Below are 23,507 nucleotides of genomic sequence, written 5' to 3'. Positions count from 1 at the left end.
ACACTATTTTAAGCCCTGCCTTCCTTGTGCAGTATGTGAGTGTCTACTGTATACCACACATACTACATGGCACATGCACAGTTCCTGACCCTTGTGGAGCTTGCTGGTCCGAGGTGGGCAGTCAGCAGAGGGTAGAATGTGCTGGGTTGTGAACCAGGGTGCTGAGCCAGCACACCATGGGGGCCAACAAATGCGTACCTCTTCCTCAGGCTGAGAGCTTTAGGGGTGAGGTGGGAAGTCAAGAGATGTGAAGGGCCCCAGGGCTGAGAACAGCCGGGGAAGGCTTGGAAGCAGCGTGGCTTAGAAACCCAGTGTTCTTTGGTATGGCTGGAACCAGGGCAGCAAGGAGGGTCAGGCAAGAGATGAGGCCAGAAGACAAGGCCGGTCAGAGCGAGGAGAGCCCCAACAGCCTGTGAACTTGGTCTAAGGGTAACAGGGACACCGGGACATTTCCCCAGGGGCAAGTGGCATTTTAGAAAGCTCATCCAGGAGTTGGGCCCGCTGCCTCCACCTGCCTCACCTCTGGACTCAGCCGCCACCCCTGGCCCTGCCTCGCTGGCCCAGTTTCGCAGCTTCCCTCTCACTTCAGATCACATGTGCCTCCAACACGATAAGCCCAAGAACAAAAACTGGGGCACAGCCTTTGGTCAAAAACCAGCCACTGTGAAAACATTGCCTCTGATTTCACCAGAGGTTAGCTCAGGAGAGCCGGGTGGTGGTCATGAAAAGTCCTTGTGAGATGATTGTGGCTGTGGGGTCCCAGGGCCAAGAGGACACTTGAGCATCTGCTTCAGTCACCCTGATAGAGCAAAGCGCCCGAGATGCACAGCACCGTGCCACGGTGCTGATGCGTTCAGACTGGGAGAAAACTCACTTATCCATTGTGTATTTTACAAGCAGGGACTAGGTTGTGTGTGTGTGTGTGTGTGTGTGTGTGTGTGTGCAAAAAGTCCATTTGCAAGTAACACTGGGATTCTCATTTATATGCAATCCAATCCACCGATTATTTTTTTCCTGATAACATTTAACAGAAAACTTGTACTTGCTCTGGGGAGAGCTTAAGTCAGAAGCAGGACAGCCAAGAATGCACCAGTAGCCTTTCCACCTGCCCTAGAAAACAGTCATGGAGCAAGCGCTTCCTAGAAGCTTCAGGACAGGTTCAGTTACACTGTCCCTGGCTACTGTGTCCTGAATTGGTTCTTTGTGCAAGATTATCCATTTAGAAACCAAAGCCTCTGTGCCCCCAATACATCATTCACTCTCACAAAATGCAGATGGAAAGTCCCAGGTAGAGTTTCAAGACAAACATGAATTGAGTATTTTTGTGTGTGTCATCACTTTATCACAAGGCCAACAGGACTGGAATTTTTAAATCTTTTGTATATAATAATCTTTAAGGTGTGTTTTTCCATTGGTGACAGATTCCTCACTTTGAGACTCAAAGTTTCAGTGCAGTTAATTATTTTAAATATCTGAGGTTTATCCTTAGAATTTTCTTTTGGGGGCTTGTCACCATTCTTCTAGTCGGAACATGTCTTTTGGGTCCTTTTAAATTGTTGAGCTAATCATGGGACTGCTCTCCCTGAAAGGGCAGGCTGTTTCAAAGTGTCTAGTGTCATTCATGGAGAATGCAAAACGGATTTCCCACATGGACAATGTCGCTCATGGGAGATGCTCACCAAAGGCTGCTCTCCAGGAAGCCAGAGTATGGTCGACCAAAGTATAGCATAAAGTGTTCTAGCACAGAACCTAATGCTCCCCATGACAGGCAGAGGAACCTGCTAATTCACAAGCTGACCCTGAGATGATGGCCACCATCTCTGCAGCCCCAGCAGAAATGAGTACAGACTCACCCAGTCACAAACCCACCTACCATGCGTGAGGCACTGCCTGTGTCCAGAAGGAAACCAACATCAGTTTGTGACATAAAGAAAGTGATGAGCATGTTGGGAGGGCCACTAAAGTTTCATGGCAGTCCTTTCTACTGAGACAAGCAGAGAAGACTTCTTGAATGAAGAGGCGTTTGAGCTGCTTCAGTGAAGAGGGTAAGATTTCAAGAACAGGTAGTAAAGATGGGAGCTGATTTTCAGTCCCCACCAGATGGGGGCTTTATGGTCTGAGATGCAGAAAAGGAGCAGGTCAGTGTGAGTGAACCTCCAGTGAGGGGTGAGGGATGAACAGAGGAGAGCTGAAAATGAACAGTCTTTGTGGATGCTGAAGCCAGAAGGTCCCATAAAGAAGAGAGAGCCGCCTCCTACTCCACCCTGGGAGATTAGCTTGGTGAGACTTTAAGTATGAAGGAACAGATGGGCGTTGTGGGGCACATCTGTAATCCCAGCAGCTCAGGAGGCTGAGGCTGGAGGATTGCAAGTTCAAAGCCAGCCTCAGCAACTTAGAGAGGCCCTGAACAAGTCAGGGAGACCCTGTATGAAAAAATAAAAAGGGAACCAGGTGCAGTGGTGCACGCCTATAATCCCAGCAACTCGGGAGGCTGAGACAGGAGGATTGCAAATTCAAAGCCAGCCTCAGTAACTGTGAGGTGCTAAGCAACTCAGTGAGACCCTGTCTCTAAATAAAATACAAAATAGGGCTAGGGATATGGCTCAGTGGGTTAAGCACCCCTGGGTTCAATTCCTGATACAAAAAAAAAAAAAAAAAAAGTATGAAGAAACAGAGTGAGAAGGGGAAAATCCCTAGTGGCAGAAACAGGCCAGAGAAGGACTTGGGGTCCTGTCTGTGTGAAGATGGTGTCAAGTGACATGGCTGTCTTTCCAGGGTCAAGCTTCTGAAATACCTTCCATCAAGTAAGCCAGAAGGTTTTGGAAAGTGCAATTAAATTTATACCAACTTCACAGGCCAAAACATTTAGTAAAGAAACATCAAGGGCGTGGGATTGTGGCTCAGCAGTAGAGCACTCACCTAGCACAGGCAGGACCTGGGTTCGATCCTCAGCACCACATAAAAATAAAGGCATTGTGTTGTGTCCATCTACACCTAAAAAATAAATATTAAAAGAAAACATCAATTCATTTTCTTTGAGAACAAAAAGATGCTTTATCCTCTTTCAAACTGTGATATATTGCAGGGTTAAGCTTATATTGATTGAATAACATGGCCCAGGTGGTTATATAGGTGCAAAAACTTAAAATCAATGGGCTGGGGCTGTAGCTCAGTGGTGAAGCACTTGCCTCACACATATATAGGCACTGGGTTCTATCCTCAGCACCACAAAAATAAATTAAGGTATTGTGTTTATCTACAACTAAAAAAAAAAATTCAAGTTGTACACGTAAAATGTATCTGACATGTTCAAATTTATTTCTGGAGTTAGGTACGTATGGTCAAGGGAAGGAATATGGCTTAGTTTTCAGGCACATCTTTCTAGAAAATGGACAAGTGAAAATTATAAAAAGATGCCTGTGTTTTCATTTCACTAGACATTGGCAACAATAATCTCACTCTACATTTGCTCAGAGCCTTATAATTATTAACAAGTTGGGACCATAAACTGGAGTATCCAGTACCCACACTTGCTGGCTCCTTAACCTCTGAGCCACAGGATTTCTTGTTGCAGTGGGTTTAAGGACAGGATGCATATGTCATAGATGCATTTGCTCTCATATTTGTCCATTGTTATTCCCCAAGAATGTGAACAAGAGCTTGTGTCTGTTTTATCCACTGTTGTATCCACAAGGCCTATACAGTACCAGGTACTTGGAAGCACTTAGTAAACCTTGGATAAATGGACAGACAGTTCTGATGTGTAACTGGGGAAGAAGGGAGATGTTTCACAATACCAGAGGAGAAAGGGTCAAGTCCACAAGAAAAAGAGAGACAATGAAGAGAACGGTATGCATTCCTGTAGCTAGTAGGAAGAGGACCAGAAATGAGTGATATCATTGCCTATAGAAAGGACTGTGAACTTGTGCACACTCAGACTGGTGCTGTGTCTGATACGTGGTCGACTCTGAATACACGTTTGTTCCAGGAGCACTCTACCACTGGGCTATAGCCCCAGCCCTTTTTATTTTTGTTCTGAAACAGAGTGTTGCTAAGTTGCCCAGGTTGGCTTCAAACTTGGGAGTCTCCTGCTCAGCCTCCTGAGTTGCTGGATTAGAGGCCACTACTCCCTGGTGCTTCACTATATTTTTTATCTTTATTTTATTTTTATGTGGTGCTGACAATTGAACCCAGTGCCTCACGCATGGTAGGTGAGCACTTTACCTCTGAACCACAACTCCAGCCCGATTATTTTTAATTCTTTATACTAACCATTAACAATGAGCTGGAGATATAGATCAATAGGGGAATGCTTGCCCAGCACCCATGAGGCCCTGGTTTAATCCTCAACACTGGGGGGGGGGGGGGAGGAAGGCTTTAAAAGAATGTTCAATGTGTAGGGTATAAGAAGTAATAACAATCCATCATCTAACTGAAGATGGTATCTCCTATCCCTATTTTTCTTAAATTTCATCGCGTATTTCCCTTCTACACATTATTTTCAGGGGGATTTTTTCAGATTTTTTAATTTTTTAATTTATGCAAGTTAAATCTTGAGTGTGTGTATATATATATATATATATATATATATATATACAATTCATGTATGTATACATATGACCTGTTGACTTGCTTTTGTTGGTTCATTTAAGTCTTTAAGTCATGTTGCTTTGTCTAGCTATTCATCATTTTTGCTACTCAAAGGTATTTCATTGTATGAATATACTGCAATGTATTTCTTTTTTCTTTTCTTTCATATACATGAACACGGGGTTGTGGCTCAGTGGTAGAGCATTTGCCTCGCAGGTGTGAGGCACTGAGTTCAATCCTCAGAACCATATAAAAAAAAATAAATGAACAAATTGAAGTTATTTCTAAAAAGATATACATGACAACAGAAGGGTTTTGTTGTTGTGATTGTGGTTGTTGTTGTTGTTAGTACCAGGGATTGAACTCAGGGGCACTGAACCCCTAAGCCACATCCCCAGCCCTATTTTGTATTTTATTTAGACAGGGACTCACTGAGTCGCTTAGTGTTGAAGGGCATCTAGGTTGGTTCCATAGTTTAGCTGTTGTGAACTGAGCCACTATAAACATTAATGTGGCTGTGTTATTAATGTATGCTGATTTTAAGTCCTTTGGGTATGGACCGAGGAGTGGGATAGCTGATGGTGGTTTCATTCCATGTTTTCTGAGGACTCTCCATATTTGCAATGTATTTCTACACTCACTTTTCATGAACTGTTATTTTATTTGCCTCCCTTCCCAAGTTAGCGATTACAAGCAAGGTTGCTAAGATCATCCTTGTGCACGTCTCCTGAAGCATGTGTGCAAGAGATTCTCTGGGGTTCAGACCTAGCAATGGAATTGCCGAGCCAGAGTGAGTGCACACTTTCACCTTTGTAAGGCTTCTGTTCTCTACCACTTCGTAACAATGCCTCCCCAAACTGGTGCTTAACAGAGGCTTTTAATGGGATGATAGAAGTGTTACAAAGTTCTGGTAATGGTTGCACAACATTTCAAATGTACTAAAAATCACTCACTTAAACTAATTTTATGGTATATAAATGATGGCATAATTATACCATAAAATTAAAAAAAAAAAACTAAGCTTCAGGGCTGGGGATTTAGCTCAGTTGGTAGAGTGCTTGCCTCACACGCACAGGCTCTGGGTTCAATCCCCAGCACTATTAAAAAATAAATGAATAAAAATAACAACAAAAAAACTAAGCTTAAAACAATAACGTGGAAGGAGGAAAAACACTCTAAACAGTACTGGTCATTTATTTTTCTCAAGGATCTGCTATTTGGGCAGAGACTAGCAGGGATGGTTCATCTGATCCCAGAAGTATCAGCTGCTGAGATTCAACTAAACTGGAGGATCCAACTTCCAGTGGCAGCTCTTGGGTTCTAACCAGCAAAGAGACACCCCCTGGGACACACGGGCTTCCTGACAGTATGGAGGCTGGGCTCCAAGAACAAGGTGCAAGCTTCTTCTTGGAAGTCCCAGAATGTCACTTCTGCTGCATTCTATTGGCCAAACTAAGGCCAGCCCCAGTTCAAGAAGAGTCGTCAACCTCTTAAAGGGAAGAAGAGCAGAACATGTGACCATGTATCACACAAGGTAATCCCAGTTGATTGCCACATGGCAGCACCAATGGTACTTGCACCCACAGAATATGCTCTTTAACCACACCAGTGCTTCAGGTGGGAATTAAAGAATACCTTGTAGCTTTAATTTGTATTTCCCTAATTTCTAAGAAATTGGACATTTTTTCAAGTGATTATTGGTTGTTCCCATTTCCCCTTCTGTGAAGTGCTTTGCTCAAGTTTTTTACCCATTGTACCCTATAGGGTACTCTGTCTCATTTGTAGAAAGTCTTTGTATATTCTCCATACTAGTCCTTTGTCAATTATGTAAATGCAAATACATGTACAGTTCTAGGCTGGCTTCATGCATTCTTTATGATAGCTTTGGATGCACAGATGGGGGACTATTTCAAGACACTTTCTATTCCTTAAGTCAATTAAAGTCATTCTGCCTTTTTTTTTTTTTCCCGAGATGTGATCTCAATACAATGCTCAGGCTGGTCACAAACTCCTGGGCTCAAGCAGACCTCCCATCTCTGTCTCCCAAATGGCTAAGGCTATAGGCATGTGATATCACACCAAGATAAAGCTATTCTGTCTTATTTATCACTTCATAATATAATAATTTACAATAAAGCTGGGCGCTCTGGCGCACACCTGTAATCCCAGCAGCTCGGGAGGCTGAGGCACCAGGATCACGAGTTCAAAGCCAGCGTCAGCAAAAAGTGGGGTGCTAAGCAACTCATTGAGACCCTGTCTCCAAATAAAATACAAAATAGGGCTCAGTGATCAAGTGCCCCTGAGTTCAATTCCTAGTACAAAAAAAAAATCAATATAATAATGTGTAATCTTGTCATTTCAGGGGAGGAGGGTTCTACACAATGATATCCATGCTAGCTAGACTATCAGACCTCATTGTGGAAAAGGCAAGGACTGTTGCACAAACTGGATTCAAGGTGAATAGAGAGGGAGTCTGAAACTCAGGCTTCATCAAGGAGAGGAGTCAGAGGAGCCTGACTAAAGAGTTTACCAAATACAGCCTTTGTCAGAGCCCTTCTAGCAAATTATGGAACACAAATCAGAGGTCATAGAAACACCCAGCTTCTAACCAGTTGGTCAGAAATACAGAGGTCCTGGGCTGGGGTTGTGGCTCAGCAGTAGAGCACTCGTCTTGCATGTGTGAGACCCTGGGTTTGATCCTCAGCACCACATAAAAATAAATAAAGATATTGTGCCCATGTATAGCTAAAATATATATATTTTAAAAAGAAATACAAGGTCCATATTTTCCATTGTCATCTGAATTGGAGGCAGTTGTGTGGGACCGAGCCCTCTGCATTTGGGATCTGACACCAACTCCACCTTGATAGCATCAGATTTTTGTTTTCAGATGGGGTCTTGCTTGCCTCAATAGCACCTGTCTGGTCACAAAGGGCAGAAAATAAGGGATAATCTTTCAACCTTGTCATTTGAGGACACGAGAAATTCTTTAGTTTCAGATCACAAATAAACCATTCACCTAAGCATCTAATGTTCCAGCACACATGGGGGCACTCTGTATCCAGGATGCAATGGCAAAGTTATGATGGCCATCACTACAAAATGGAATCTCTTCCTAATTTTGTGTATGTGAATTTCAGGGGAGAAAAAGCAGTTGAGAGCTCTTGTAATAAATAAATCCCTAACTACAAAGCCTGAACTCAAAATATCCTCTTGATTACCTACCCATATGCATCAGATCCTTCATTAGTAATCATGAGTAAGTGAGCAAATTAAATGAGTACCAAAAATTTTCCTTCAAAAAAATGAGAAGCAGATCATAGTGGTACATGCCTATAACCCCAGTACTCAGGAGGCTGAGTGTTATTTTGGATGTGAGGTGTCCCCCAAAGGTTCATGTGTGAGACAATGCAAGAATGCTTAGAGATGTAGTGATTTGGTTGTGAGAGCCTTATAATTCAATCAGTGAGTCAGTCCCCTGACAGGGATTAGCTGCGTGGTAACTGAAGGCAGTAGGATGTGGCTGGAGGAGGTGGGGCATTCATGAAGGCATGCTTTTGGGGTATACATTTTATATCTGGGCAGTGGAGTCTCTTCCTCTCTGCTTCCTGACCACCTTATGAGCCATCTCTCTCATCCACACTCTTCCACCATGATGATCTGCCTCACTTTGAGCCCGAAGGAATGGAGCTGGCTGTCTGTGGACTGAGACCTCTGAAACCATGAGCCCTCAAATAAATTTTTCCTCCTCTAAAATTGTTCTTGTCAGGTCTTTGAGTCACAGAAGCAAAAAAGCTGATTAAAACACTGAGGCAGGAGGATCAAGGATCAAGGATCGCAAGTTCAAGGTCAGCCTCAGCAACTTAATTATGCCCTAAGCAACGTGTCAAGATCTTATTTCAAAATAAAAAGGGCTGGGGATGTGATTCAGTGGTTAAGCACCCCAGGTTCAAATCCCAGTACCAAAAAAAAAAAAAAAAAAAAAAAGATACTGGGAGATTGTCTTGGTCAATTTTCTGTTGCTATAACAAAATATCTGAGACTATGTAATTTACAAAGACTAGAAGTTTATGTGGCTCATAGTTCTAAAACCTGAGAAGTCCCAGAGTATGATGCTTGCTTCTTCTGGAGCTGCCTACATCTAGTTCAGCTGTGATGCTAGAGCGCCATGTGAATGAGGTCTTACTCTCTCCACTTTATGCCTCACCCTAACTCCAGCTCTGACCTAAGGACTGAAGGGGTGGCTCCATACCCACTGATGAGCTGAGAGTTCCCCTTGAGCAAAAACACAATCACCTGCTCCCTGCATCCAGGACTTGCCAATGTAATCCAAATTTCTCTTTCCAGGTCCCCCTCCTTCCAGGAGGGCAGCCCTTTTCTGGGCCTGCGCTGGGTGCCAGAGGAAGGATGGAAGCAGTAAGGGTCCTACCTTCCAGTAGCCTCAGGTGCCCCAGGGACACTGTGACCCCAGAGAATTCTGCTGGTGCACGAAGGGTAGAATCCAGTGAAACAGGGAAGGCACTCAGGACCAAGGGACCAGAGAGACACAGAACGGGGGCATAGAATCCATCTGGTCAAGCTTCCTTCCTTGGAAAGCACGATGGGGCTGGAGCAGGTGAGAATCCTCACCAATCAGAACACCCTTAGAGTTTGGTAAGCAACAGGGAAATAAAGGTGGGCTTTCACCACAGGACAGATGTGCTGTTTAAAAAAAAAAAAAAAAAAGTCCTCACAGCTTCATGGAAAGGAATTGGGAGGAGAGACAAGAAAAAGAAGGTGATCTCCCGCTTCCCTTGGGCTCCCAGGCCAGTCACAGCCACGTGTCCCTCCTTTACTAAAAGGGGATTTCTGTGCATACACAGCCCAAAAGGTGGAGCCAGAAGACAGGTCCAGATTGTTGTGTGAACTCAGACAAGTTAAAAAAATTAAATATTCTCTGGGCCTGTGTCTTTAAAAAAAAAAATAAGTAAAGGATTTGGACTGGTTATCTTCAAATACATTTTGAGATGGGAAGGTCTTCGCCCAAACTAAGTTGTATCCAGGTGAAATGTGCAAGCTGCACAGGCTGAAGAGGACACTGGACAGGACACCTAGCCACCTGTGATGGCTTTGTTGAGGTCTCCACCACTCTGTTTCCCCGCCTGCAGCCAGGGCCCGTACTCTGACTTGGTGACTCTCTCAGGGATGTGTCTGGATGTTAAGCCAATGCTTGTTGCATTGCTTTAAAAGAGAGGTGCTTTTGAGAAGCATGGTCAACAACTCAGGAGAGCAACTAATTCATTTAAAACACATTCACTTCCATCCTCAGCCTGACCAGCATTGCAGGAGATAATCCAAAGAAAAGGGGGAAAGTTATGGGCATGAAGTTCTATGATGTGATGATTTTTATAATAATGAAACCTTGGGGACAACCAACAGAGAACTGGGTTTGGATACTGAAGTGCAATACTAGTAAGCCCGGACTCAGTGTCAGACATCTAAGGAGCAATCATTGGGAAAACTGGGGTAATGTGGAGACGGGGAAGATGCAGAATACAAAACTACCTAAGGGGGCTGGGATGGTGGCTCAGTGGTAGAGCACTTGCCTGGCATGTGTGAGACACTGGGTTGGATTCCCAGCAGTGCATTAAAAAAAAAAGTCCATCAAACAACTAAAATAAACAAACAAACAAATAACACTCTTAAGGGAGGAGGAGGCTCACAGGCCAGCAGGAGTCAAATGGGCTTCCCCTGCATCTCTTCTCTCTCCTTCCTGTGTCTCTTCTCAGTGCCATGAGAACATAGAAAGTGAGTTGCTTTGTTAGGGAGATTTACAATGGTGATTTTTTTCTGCTTTTGAATCATTGTTTGTGGTTGGGGGCACAGAAGCCAGGCATAAAGAAAGGTAAAGGTTGGGCGTGGTGGTGCATGTCTGTAATCCTAGCAGCTTGGAAGGCTGGGGCAGGAGGATCGTAAGTTCAAAGCCAGCCTCAGCAAAAGCAAGGCACTAAGCAATTAAGTGAGACCTGTCTCTAAATAATATACAATAGGGCTGGGGATGTGGTTCAGTGGTCAAGTGCCCCAAATTCAATCCCCAGTATCCTTCCCACCCCCCCCCCAAAAAAAAAGAGAAGTAGAGGAGACCCTGCATATGGGCAGAGCCCAGCAGCCGGCTCCTAGGGCTGTTCCAGCAGGTCCAACTGGTTCCCAATGGGGTCTGAATGCCTCTCCATCCCCATCCTCAAGGCCTGGGGGCAGCTATCTGGACTTGTAACTAGCTGTAAGGACAGGGAGACCCACTGTAATAGGCACTTGATGAACGTTGGGACATTAAGCATTCCTTTCCCACGTGAGGCCTTGTGGTTATGGTTTTCAAAGTCCACTGTAGCTGACACGCTGTGACGACTGAACAAACAGCAAAGGGAACTGAAGGCAAGAGAAGCCAGGCTTTCAACTATTTCTGTTTTACCGAGTACTTGGTGACACTGTAAAAGGATATTTGGAAACCCCACAAGTAGGCCAAGGGTAAGAAAAAAACGCTCCACACCCAAGAGAATCCAGCTGACCAAATTCAGTCTGATCCAGAATAAACAGCTCTCATCTGGAAATCTAGCAGTTCCAGAAAGCACTGTCCAGGGGAAAAAGACGCTCTGTAGATCTGCATAATTATGCAACCTCTTAGAAAGGAGGGAAGAAGCATCCTTGTGTGCTGTGCCTGGCGAAAATAAAGTCCGGCATGGGCAAACTCAAGCTCGCTCAAGAAAATAACAGCTCAGTCCTTGAAGAAAACTTTGTTACTGTAGAGAAACTGAGCTTGTGTGCCCTTTCCCACGGGCTAGACTGACCTCGATCAGTTTCTCGGTGCGCACGCAGCATCCGAAGCCCAAACCAGGTTTCCACTATTGATTTCCTCCATCAGCAATAAATCAGCTGCTCAGGTGCACAGCATTGCTCGAAATGAAACACCTTGAAATTAACCAAGCTGAGCTATTGCAAAAAGGTAAAGATCATTCATGGTTTGTTTTGTCAAGAAAAGCTCGGACTTGGATAGAGCACTTACCTGGGATTCCGGAGGCCCTGGGCTCAAGCCTCAGCCTGGAATAAAACCCAGCATATCGGTGTCCTCTTAAAAGTCAATTAACAACATCAAACGAACTAAATCCCAAATGGTAAAAAGGTTGGAAAACAAACCTACTTTCTCCAACAAATGTAGAAATTGAGGCTCGAAATTAAAAGAAGGGAATTGAAGTGATATTTGTATTCTGTCACATTCATAGCAGCAATTTTTCTTTTCTTTCTTTTTTTTTTTTTTTTTTTTTTTGGTGGGGGCAAGACACTGAGGATTGAACCCAGAAGTGCTTTTCTGCTGAGCTTTTCCCAGCCCTTTTTATTTTTTATTTTGAGACAGGATCTTGCTAAGTTGCCCACGCTGGCCTCCAACTTGCAATCCTCTGGCCTCAGCCTCCCAGATATCTAGAATCATAGGCATGTACCACCACACCCAGCCATAGCAGCATTTTTCACAGCAGCCAAGAGGTGGTGTTAGGTGCAGGACAGGCTGAGTAAGCTGTCTGCAGGGCATGCCAAACAAAGTTAGCTGCAGGATGACCTGGCCACTCAAACCTCTGTCTAGTTCTTTATCACCTGTTTGCTTCAAGCCCAAACGCCCAAGCCCTCGCTCATGGCTGAGCACTCAACCTGCCACTCAAGGCCGAACACTTAACCCCCTTGTGTGCCAACAAGGCAGCTTGCAGACCCAGAGACCCCATTAGATTTGGGCTATAAAAACTCCCTCCTGCTGGGCCCCTCTCTCTCTCTCTCTTGCTCTCTCTCTCTCCCTCTCTTGCTCTTGCTCTCTCTTACTTTCTCTCTTGCTCTCTCTCTCTTCTCTTTCTCTTTTTTCTCCTCTGTTGCACTGCTGCAATAAAGATCTCTTGGTCGCTGGGAGTGTTGTGGTCACTTTCCTTTCAGGGGGAAGCAACACAACTGTCTCTCAATGGATGAACAGATAAGCAAAATGTGGTACACAAATACAATGGAAGAGTATTCAGCCCTTGAAAGGAAATTCTCACCCATGCTAGAAAATGGATGAACCTTTAGGACATGTGAAACAAGTCAGCCACCATAAGGCAAGTGCCATATGATTCCTCTTAAGTGAGGTACCCTGAGTAGTTAAATTCACAAAGACGGAAAGTAGACCAGAGAGTAGACAGTCAGTGGTTGTTAGGGGCTGAGGGGAGAGGTACAGAACTTCAGTTTGGGAAGATCAAAGAGTTATCGAGATGGACAGTGAGGATCGCTACACGACAACGTGAATTTGCTAATGCCACTGAGATACACACCATAAAATGATTAAGATGGCAAATTTATGTTATATGTATTTTGCTGAGATTTTTTAAAAACCAGGCTTGTTAAATGATGGGAAAGTTTCTTTATTTTCTACTTTAAAATTTTTTTTTTTTTTTGTAGTTGTAGGTGAACAGAATGCCTTTGTTTATTTTTATGTGGTGCTGAGGATCGAACCCAGGGCTTCACACATGTTAGGCAATACTCTGCCACTGAGCTACAGCCCCAGCCCCTGTCTTCTACTTTTAATGAGGACGTTATATAAGTCACTCTTTTTACATATTAATTTTTGGTATATAGAGAACACTGGTTACCTAGTGCTGAATATACGTGTGTGTATACACACACATATATATATAGTCAACACATATGAGTCAACCTAAATAATTATGAAGAGGTTTTTTGTTTTTGTTTTTTTGCCTATTACATTTCTGGGGGTTGAATCCAGGGCCTCATAATTACTGAGGGTGTGCTGTAGCCCTGAGCTACACTTCTAGTCCCCAATATTCTATCTTATTTTTAGTCCTAGGGATTGCACCTTGAGGCACTTTGCCAAAGAGCTACATCCCTCGCCCTCTTTATTTATTTATTTATTTTTTGTTTTAACACAGGTTCTCACTAAATCGCTTAGGACCTTGCTAAATTTCCAAGGCTGGCCTGAAACTCGGGATCCTCCTGCCTCAGCCTCTGCAGCTGATTGGATTACAGGTGTGCTCACTACACCTGGCTCCAATGTTCTATGGAAATTAATCTTTTTGTTTCTCTCACTCATCCAATAACCACAGTCATTTCAGCTAGTCATGTGGTACACACCAATAATCTCAACTACCTGAGAGGCAGAGGTAGGAGGATCACAAGTTTGAGGCCAGCCTAAGCAACTTAGCGAGACACACTGTCTCAAAATAAAATTAAAGAAAGGACTTCAGATGTAGATCAGAAAAAAGTTATATTAAACAATTACTATATGCCAGTTAATATGCTAAAAAGCTTAGCATACTTATAGATATTTAATCTTAATATATTCATGTCATTATTTTCCCCAATTTTTTGAGAAAAAACTCCAAGGTGGAACTCAAATTCAGATCACACATAATCTATAACACAAAATGGCCCTAGAGTTAAGATGCCCTAGAGTTAAGGAGCTGGAAAAGGCACTTGGAGGAGATGGAGTGTGGCTCAGTGGTAGTGTGTGCATGGCATGTGCAAAGCCTTGGGTTTGAGCTGGAACAGCATGCATGCGCACGATCACAAAGGAACACCATTACCGTTGTTAAACTCGTTGTTAAAATTTTAATCCCACTTTATTCCTTTGTGCATTCTCTTTCTCCACCTACTCACACAGGCTTCTGAACCGTCATACCATTTGAGGGTATGATGCCGATTTCATGCTCCTTTACCCTAAATATACAATTCAGGGCAGCGGTGTCGCTCTGTGGTAGAGCATTGCATGGGGTGTTCGAGGCCATAGGTTCAATCCCCAGCATCACAAAAATGTATACGGCCTCTCAAGTTTCCTCATGATGGACAGCTGGCTTCCCCTGGAGCAAGGCTCCCAGAAAGAGAGCAGTGGCTCCTGTGATCTAGTCCTGAAGTCATAGTGTCATCTCCCCCATGTCTGGTCATCAGAACTGAGAGTCAGTAGGTCCCAAATTCCAAGGGAGGAGAATAAAGTTCCAAATTTTATTTTAAAGCTCCCACCCTTGAAGGGAGAATATCAAAGTATTTCTTGACTATTTTGTAGCCATCATAAGTACCCACTGATGATTCTTACTTGATTAAATCTTCTGATAACTGCAAAAATATTGATTTTTCTGATTATCCTATATTAATTTTGAAACAAATCCCAGCATCATATTTCACCAATAATAGTTAAGAATATATATTATTAAAAGATAAATATTTTTTACATGTTTATGTCTTACAATAATATCTTCATATTATCAACTAACAAATCAATATTTAAATTTCCACTAGTTGGAGACTAGGATGTTAGAGCATTTGCTAGGTGTGCACAAGGCCCTGGGTTCATCCCCAGCACCACAAAATAAATAATTTCCACTTGTCTTATAAATGCCATACTTTTATTGAGACAAAGTTTACATGTCCCACAGTCCATTCTTTTAAAGCTTATAATTCAGTAGTTGATAGTATGTTCAACAAACGTGTAAAACCATCACCACTGTCTCATTCCATCACTGTCTCATTCCATCACTCCCGTTAGCATCCATTTCCCATTTCCCACACAGGCCCTGTTTCTTCAGGGTCTTCTGTGCTTCCACATGAATTTTAGGATTTTTGTCCTAGTTGTGTGAAGAATGTCCTTGGTATTTTGATAGGGATTGCATTGAATATGTACACTGCTTTGGACATTTAAACAAAGTAATTCTTCCAATCCATGAACATGGAAAGTCTTTCCATCTTTTTGCATCATCTTCAATTTCTTTTATCAGTGTTGTGTAGTTTCCATTATAGAGGTCTTTTACTTGGTTAAAGTCATTCCTAGATTCATTCTTTCTTGTTTTCTTTCTTCTTTATTTTTGCAGCTATTGTGAATGGGATTGCTTTTACAATTTCTTTCCTTCCTTCCCTCTTTCTTTTCTCCCTCCCTTCCTCCCTCCCTCTCTTCCTCCCTTAATTCCTTCTTTTAATAATACTGGGGATTGAACTCAGCTTTACCACTGAGCTATATCCTCAGCTCTTTTTATTTTTTATTTTGAGACAGGTATCACTAAGTTGCCAAAGCTGGCCTTGAACTTGGGATCCTCTTATTTCAGCCTCATGAGTCACTAGGCTTTTCAGCCATGTGCCGCTGTGCCTAGCTGCTTTCATGATTTCTTTCTCAGCAAATTCATTATTGGTGTATAGAAAAATATATTGGTTTTATATTGTATGTTGATTTTGTATCCTGCTACTTTATTAAAATCATTTATCACTTCTAATAGTCTTTGGGTGAGGTGTTCAGGTTTTTCTATGTATAGAATCATGTCATCTACAAAAGGAATAATTTGATCTCCCTTCCTAATTGTCTATCATTTGTTTCTTCCTGTTGCCTAATTGTTTTGGCTAGAACTTCTAGTTCTTTACCGAATTAGAGTGGGGAGAGTGGACACCCTTGTCTTGTTCCTGCACTTAGAGGAAATGCCTTCAGTTTTTCCACATTCAGTATGATGTTGTCTTTGGTTTGTTATATATAGCCTTTATTATGTTGCGGTATGAACCTTCAATATCTAATTTATTCAGGGATTTTATCATGAAGGGATGTTGAATTTTATCAAATGCCTTTTTCTGCATCTCTTGAGATAATCATATGATTTTTATACTTCATTCTGTTTATGTGATGTATTGCATTTATTGATTTGCATATGCCGAACAATTCTTGCATCCTTGAAATGATCATGTATAATCTTTTTAATTGTGCTGTGAAATTTGATTTGCTAGTATTTTGTTGGTGATTATTTCATCTGTTTATCAGAAACATTGGTCTCTAGTTTTCCTTTTTGGTGGATCCTTGTCAGGTTTTGGTAACACAATAAATTTAGTGTCAGAAAACATTAGGAAAGGTTTCCTTCCTTTCAATGATATGGAATAGTTTGAGAAACATTGGTATTAGTTCTTTCAAAGTTTAGTAAAATTCTTCAGTGAGGCCATCCTGTCCTAGGTTTTTCTTTCTTAGGTGACTTATTACTTTTTGAATCTTATTAGTTGATATTGGCCCATTTAGTTTTTTATATTCTCTTGATTGAATTTGTCTGTATCTTAAAGATTTTCCAATTTGTTATCATACAGTTTTTCAAAATAATGCTTAATGGTCCTTGAATTTCTGTGTTATCATTTGTAATGTCTCCTTTTTTGTCTTTAATTTTATTTGGGTCTTCTCTCCCTCTCTCTTTTTGTCTTAGTTAGTCTAGCTAAAGATTTGACAATTTTGTTTATCTAAAGAACCAAGTCTGGGGCCGGGGATGTGGCTCAAGTGGTATCGCGCTCGCTTGGCATGCATGTGGCCCGGGTTCGATCCTCAGCACCACATGCAAACAAAGATGTTGTGTCCGCCGATAACTAAAAAAAAAATAAATATTGAAAAATTCTCTCTCTCTCTCTCACTCTCTCTTTTAAAAAAAAGAAAAAAAAAGAACCAAGTCTTTGTTTCATAATTTTTTTAAAAACTCTGATCTTTGCTATTTCTGTTCTACTCGTTTTGGGTTTGTTTTCTCCTTGCTTTTCTAAATCCTTGAGATACATTATTAGGTTGTTTATTTGAAATTTTTTTTTTTTTTAATATAGGCATCATTGCTGTAAAATTCCCTCTTCATGCTGTTTTGGCTGCATCCCATGAGTTTTGGTATGTTGTGTTTATATTTTCATTTGTTGCAAGAAATTTAAAAATTCCCCTTCTGACCTCCTTACTGTTTGTTCAAAGTATGTTGTTAAGTCTCCAAGTATTTGTATCATTTCCAAAATTTCTCTTGCTATTGATTTCTAATTTCATTTCATTATGATCAGAAAAGATACAAGATCTGAGAATGGGATATGTCTCAGTGGGAGAGTGCTTGCCATCATGAGGCCATAGGTTTGACCCCCAGCACAAAACAAAAGGATGATTATGATTTCAATATTTTCAATTTGCTAAGACTTGTTTTGTGGCCCCATATACTGTTTTAGAGAAGATTTTATACACTGATGAAAAGAACATGTATTCTCTAGTCATTGGATGGATTGCTCTGAAAGTGTCTTAAGTTCATTTGATCTAGAATATAATTTGACTCTGTTTCTTTATTGATATTTTGTCTGGATGATATATGCATTGATGAGTGTGGAGCATTGAAATACCCCATTATTGTACTGGAGCCTATCTCTACCTTAGGTTTATTATTTTATAAAATTGGGTGCTCTGACGCTAGGTGCTCAGATTTACAATCATTATATCTTCTTGATGAGTTGGTCACCTGACCATTATATAACAATCTTGTCTCATTTACATTTTTTGTCTTAAAGTCTATTTTGTCAGACAAAAGTATAGCTACTCCTGCTTCCTTTACGACTCCATTTGTTTGAAATATCAATCATTTTCCATGCTTTCACTTTCGGTCTACATGTGTGCTCGCTGGTGAAATGAGTTTCTTTCTTTTTTCTTTTTCTTTTTTTTTTTTGGTACCAAGGATTGAACTCAAGGGCACTCGACCACTGAGCCATATCCTATCCCTATTTATTTTGTATTTTATTTAGAGACAACGTCTCACTGAGTTGCTTAGTGCCACGCCATTGCTGAAGCTGGTTTTGAACTCTTGATCCTCCTCTCTCAGCCTCCCAAGCCACTGGGATTACAGGTGTGTGCCACTGCACCTGGCTTGAAATGAGTTTCTTGAAGGTAGTATATTGTTGGGTTTTGCTTTGTTTAATTCAGTTTATATGTTTCTTTTAATTAAAGAACTTAGTCCATTTACTTCAAGGTTATTCAAAGCCATAAACATAATAAATCAGTTATTTGTTTATTCTTTTCTAGTTGTTTTGAATAGTCTTGGTTCTTTTTTTTTTTTTTTTCCTTTCTTATATAGTCATAGTTTACTAGTGTCAAAGATGTGTCTTAGGGTATTTATCAGTTTGTTATGCAGTGTTGCCTTTACTTCTAGCTAAGCACTGTAGTGAATTCTCCCTGTAGTTTCTTTGGTTATGATTAGTGAGTTTAGGCTTAGTGCATGCTGTGTCAGAGCTGGAGAGAACCACTACCTCTGTGAGTCAGCAGAATGTGTGGGATGCACACTATGTGGCCATTCCTACAGTGGGAATGTGGCTTCTATCAGGTAATACATGGCACTGCTGATGTTGGCTCTTTACTTGTGATGGCCTCTGGTACTGGCAGCACCAGTGATGAGGGACCTGAAGCCCTTATCCTCCAATCAGACAGTGGTATGGGCCCAGGATCTTCAGAGAGAGATGGTGTCAGGAGCTAAAGCACCCTCTCTGTGACATCACACCCAGTCCTGCCAGCACAGTGTGATCAGACAAGATGGGGTGTGGCTGGCAGTGAGACTCTCATAAGTGTGGTGTCAACAGTTCTGATGTTCCTCTCTGCTTCTACTGTGCGTGTGCCTTCTTCTTGCTGGGACTCTTTCACCCTCGGCCACTGAGCCATCTCCTCAGCCCTATTTTGTATTTGATTTAAAGTCAGGGTCTCACTGAGTTGCTTAACACTTTGCTTTTGCTGAGGCTGGCTTTGAACTCTTGATCCTCCTGCCTCAGCCTCCTGAGCCACCTGGATTACAGGTGTGTGCCACCATGCCCAGCTGCCTCTCCCTTTGAAGTACAATATTATATTCATTATACTAAGATTTTTAAATATTTTAGTGTAAATCCTCCAACTTTATTTTGGCTATTTTAAATCTTTTGCTTTTCCATGTAAATTTTGGAATTGGCCCCATTGATTTATATTTTAAAAAAGGAAGAAAAAAGGCAATGTGGGGGCTGAGTTTATGGCTCAGCAGCAGAGTACTCACCTAGCACATGTGAGGCACTGGTTTCAATCCTCAGCACCACACAAAAATAAATAAAGGTATTATGTTCCTCTGCAACTAAAAAATAAATATATTTTTTAAAAGGCATGTAAGTAGTTGCTAGGGATTGTATTGAATTTACAGGTTAATTTGGAGAGAACGGACATCTTGACAATACTGATTATTCCAAGCCACAAACATATTTCATTTCTTTAATCTTTCAGCAATGTCATAAGTTATCAGTTTATAAATTTTATACATCTTTCATTAATTTTAATCCCAAATGTTTTATTTTTTTTAAAGAGTGAGAATTTTTTTTCCAAATGTTTTAATTTCACTGTTAATAGTTCCTATATTTGATAGTACATAAAATGCAACTGTTTGATCTTTTTATCCTATTACCTTACAAATTTAGTCTAGTCGTTCACTGTAAGATTCCTTCTAAGCTATGTGCCTTTTCTTTTTCTTGCCATATTGGTCTGGCTAGGTCTATTTTGAATAGAACTAGTAAAAGCAGGCAACCTTGTCTAGTTCCTGATCTTAAGGAGAATGTTTTAAGTCTTCAAATATTATGCTTATTAGGAGTAGACTTTTTATATGTTTATAGGGTTGAGGGTGTTTCCTTTTGTTCCTAATTTGCTGAGTTGTCATAACATCTTGAATTTTGCCAATTTTTTTCTTCTATTGGCATGATAATGTGGGTTTTCTTTCATTCTGCTAATATAATTTACTATATGATTGTCAGATGTTAAATTGACCTTCTGGAGATAAGCACTGTTTGGTCTTGTCCTCTTTATATTTTGGGAAGTTTGTTTAATTCAAATCAATTAATCCTTACTTCATACTGTCAAAGACATTTCACTATTGATTCCAAAATCCTGGTTTCAATTATCCTGGTTAGTCAAATCCCCTTTGTGACTTATACACTGCTTTATGTAGATTTTGTTCAGTTGAATGCCTACTATGTACCAGCCATCGTTAGGTGTTGAGAACACAAAAATAAATAGAACAGATACAAGTTCCTGTCCTCACAATAGTGATAACAATCAAAATGAGTAATTATAATAGTTTGGTGAGTGTTAGGTAACACACAGTGCCTCTGAAATTTAAATAAAGGTAACCCAAGGTAGTAGAAAGATTTTTCTTGCTGCTAGACAAGCATTCTTCCACTAAGATATATCTCCAGGCCAGTAGAAATATATTTTTTAAGCCTCCTTGAGGAAGATACCTGAAATGTATCTTACACCATTTACCAACCAAACAGGAATATTTTGAGAGTGAAAGTGAAAGCAGGAATAAACTAGAATGTACAAATTACCTCAGATTTAACCAAAGAAGTGTTTAAAAGGAAAGGGATGTGTATATGAAAGAAGGCCCATTCGGGCTGGGGATGTGGCTCAAGCGGTAGCGCGCTCGCCTGGCATGCGTGCGGCCCAGGTTCGATCCTCAGCACCGCGTACAAACAAAGATGTTGTGTCGATGTTGTGTCCGCCGAGAACTGAAAAATAAATATTGAAATTCTCAAAAAAAAAAAAAAAAAAGAAGGCCCATTAAAATAACTAAAACATTCAATTTGGTGAATATGTAAATTCACAGGAAGGAAATTAGGCCAGAAAAGCAAGCAGAGACCCGATTCTAAAGGCCTTGTAAATCAGAAAGGAACCTGGGTTTTATTCTAAAGGTAATAAAGACTTTGGCAAAAGTGTGTGTGTGTGTGTGTGTGTGTGTATTTTTAAAGATAATCTGGTTACAGCATAGAGAAATTATAACAATGAGGAATCATCTGGAAAGAATGGAGTATGCTCAGAGAACTATTGGGGGTCATGAAAATGTTCTTTAACTGTGGTAATGGTTGTACAACTCTGAATATACTGCAGGCAACTGAACCATATACTTTAAAGCTGTTCTATAAAGAATTACTTAGAAACTTTTTAAATTCTCCAGGTGAGAGATGATGGGCTCTAAATTAATGTTAGAAGTGAGGATGAATTAGGGCTGGGTTGTAGCTCAGCGGTAGAGCGCTCACCTAGCATGTGCCCTGAGGTGCTAGGTTCCATCCTCAGCACCACATAAAAATAAATGAAATAAAGGTATTGTGTCCAACTACAACTAAAAATAAAAAATAAAAAAATAAGTGAGGATGAATTAAACAGATTTGAGAACCACAAGCCCTTGTGACTTGACAGAATGTGGAGGTGAAGGGGAGGGATAAGTCAAAGCTAACTTGTAAATTTCTAGCTTAAGTAGTCAGATGGATGATAATGCCTTTTTCTTTTCTCTTTGATATGTAGCCTCACACATTGGAGGCAAGTGCTATACCAGTGAGCTCTACCACAGCCTATTTTGATGATGTTGAGTGAAAGGGAAAGACCCAATTAGAAAGGTTAGATACTGAAACAATTACCTGGTTGCAAAACAATCAGCTGGGAAGGATTACTTTAAGCTTAAAGTTTTGGGGTTGGGAAAAAAGTTTAAGATTTTGAGAGCCAGTGGAATCACACAGTAAAAGTTTCCAAGGTCAGAAAGGATGAAATCTTCAATACAGACCCTTAAACACTTCTGTTTTCTTTATGAGGAGTAGAAGTAAATGGTGGATACAGGTAGGTAGCTGTAGCAAGGTATATAGCCAAAGAAATCTCCCTTTTTTTCCCTGTGAAATAGAAGTAAACTGCAAATTGAGAATAATTGGGGAAGGTGAAGATTTAATGGGGCTGGTGGTTTCAAATTGTTATTAACTTGTTTGCTTATGTTTAAGACCTAGTTGAGGATGGTGACTGCAAATGATATGCTGGCATCAATCTGTTATCTTGTGATTTTCTATAGTAATACTTCAACCCCGGTATAAAGGTAGATAAGACGGGGTGGGGTTGTGAGAGTTCTTGCCTAGCATGAATGAGGCACTGGGTTCGATCCTCAGCACCACATAAAAATAAATAAATGAAATACAGGTATTGTGTCCATCTACAACCAAAGAATTAAAAATAGAGTTGAAGTTACCTAAGGTTCAGGTTTTTGTGTTGTAAGTAACAGGGCTAAAGAGTTTAGGATATTGCTGTGGGGACGAGCTGTAGTATTAAGATGACAGATCCAGGTGGATGTGGTGGCACATAACTATAATTCCGGGGACTCAGGATACTGAGGCAGGGGGATCACAAGTTCAAGGCCAGCCTGAGCAACTTGGCAGAGAACCTGTCTCAAAGAACTGTGAAAGGGCTGGGGAAGCAGCTCAATGGTAAAACACCCTTGGGTTTAAACCCATGTATGGCAACAACAAAAAGATTAAGAAGCAAGATGACTAACAATACTTCTAATCAGAGTAAGGTATTTTCTGTATTGGGTTTGACTCTCAAATTTCATAAGGTTTGGATCTATATGTCTCCCAAAAGGATGTGCTAAAAGCTTGCTCTCCATTACAGCAACATCCAGAGGTAAGGCTCTTGGGAAGTGAACACTTTTTTTTTTTTAATCTTTTTTTTTTTTTTAAAGGGAGAGAAAATTTTTTTTAATATTTATTTTTTTTAGTTCTCGGCAGACACAACATCTTTGTTGGTATGTGGTGCTGAGGATCGAACCCGGGCTGCACGCATGCCAGGCGAGCGCGCTACCGCTTGAGCCACATCCCCAGCCCCAGGAAGTGAACACTCTTGACATCAGTGGATTTTTAAAATATTTTTTTAGTTATAGATGGACACAATACCTTTATTTTTTTAATGTGGTTCTGAGGATTGAAACCAGTGCCTCACATGTTCAAACAAGTGCTCTACCATCAATGGGTGTTTTTTTTTTTTTATTTAATTTATTTGCAGTAATAGGGATAGAACCCAGGGGCACTCTGCCTGAGCTGCATCCCTAGCCTTTTACATTTTTTTTTAAGAGACTGGGTCTTTTTAAATTGCAGAGACTGGCCTTGAAAGCATAATCCTCCTGCCTACATAACTGGGATTACAGCCCTGCACTACTATACCCAGCATTCATCAGGGCACATGGATTAAACCATTGATGGCTGAATAGACTACCTGGAGGTGATGGAAAATAAAGCAGCAGGGCACAATTGGAAAAAGTAGGTCACTGGGAATACAAGGGCACACCCTTGGGGATTGTATC

At 41.0% G+C, this 23,507-nt stretch overlaps 1 protein-coding gene across 1 annotated transcript in view; it reads left to right on the top strand.

The window, feature by feature from the left end:
- Positions 1–6,444, top strand: part of AVL9 (AVL9 cell migration associated) — a 65,206-nt gene extending 58,762 nt beyond the window's left edge. Inside the window, exon 16 of the mRNA XM_081283304.1 lies at positions 5,798–6,444. Coding sequence (XP_081139430.1) covers positions 5,798–5,862 — 65 coding nt within the window. The 3' untranslated portion in view covers positions 5,863–6,444. The remainder of the gene's footprint in view (positions 1–5,797) is intronic.
- Positions 6,445–23,507: the final 17,063 nt, after the last annotated feature.

This window comes from Spermophilus citellus (assembly GCF_964194105.1).
Source record: "Spermophilus citellus genome assembly, chromosome: 3".
In the NCBI taxonomy this organism is placed as follows: Eukaryota; Metazoa; Chordata; class Mammalia; order Rodentia; family Sciuridae; genus Spermophilus; species Spermophilus citellus.
The sequence above is the reverse complement of the archived record's forward strand: the minus strand, read 5'-3'. Positions and strand labels throughout refer to the sequence as shown.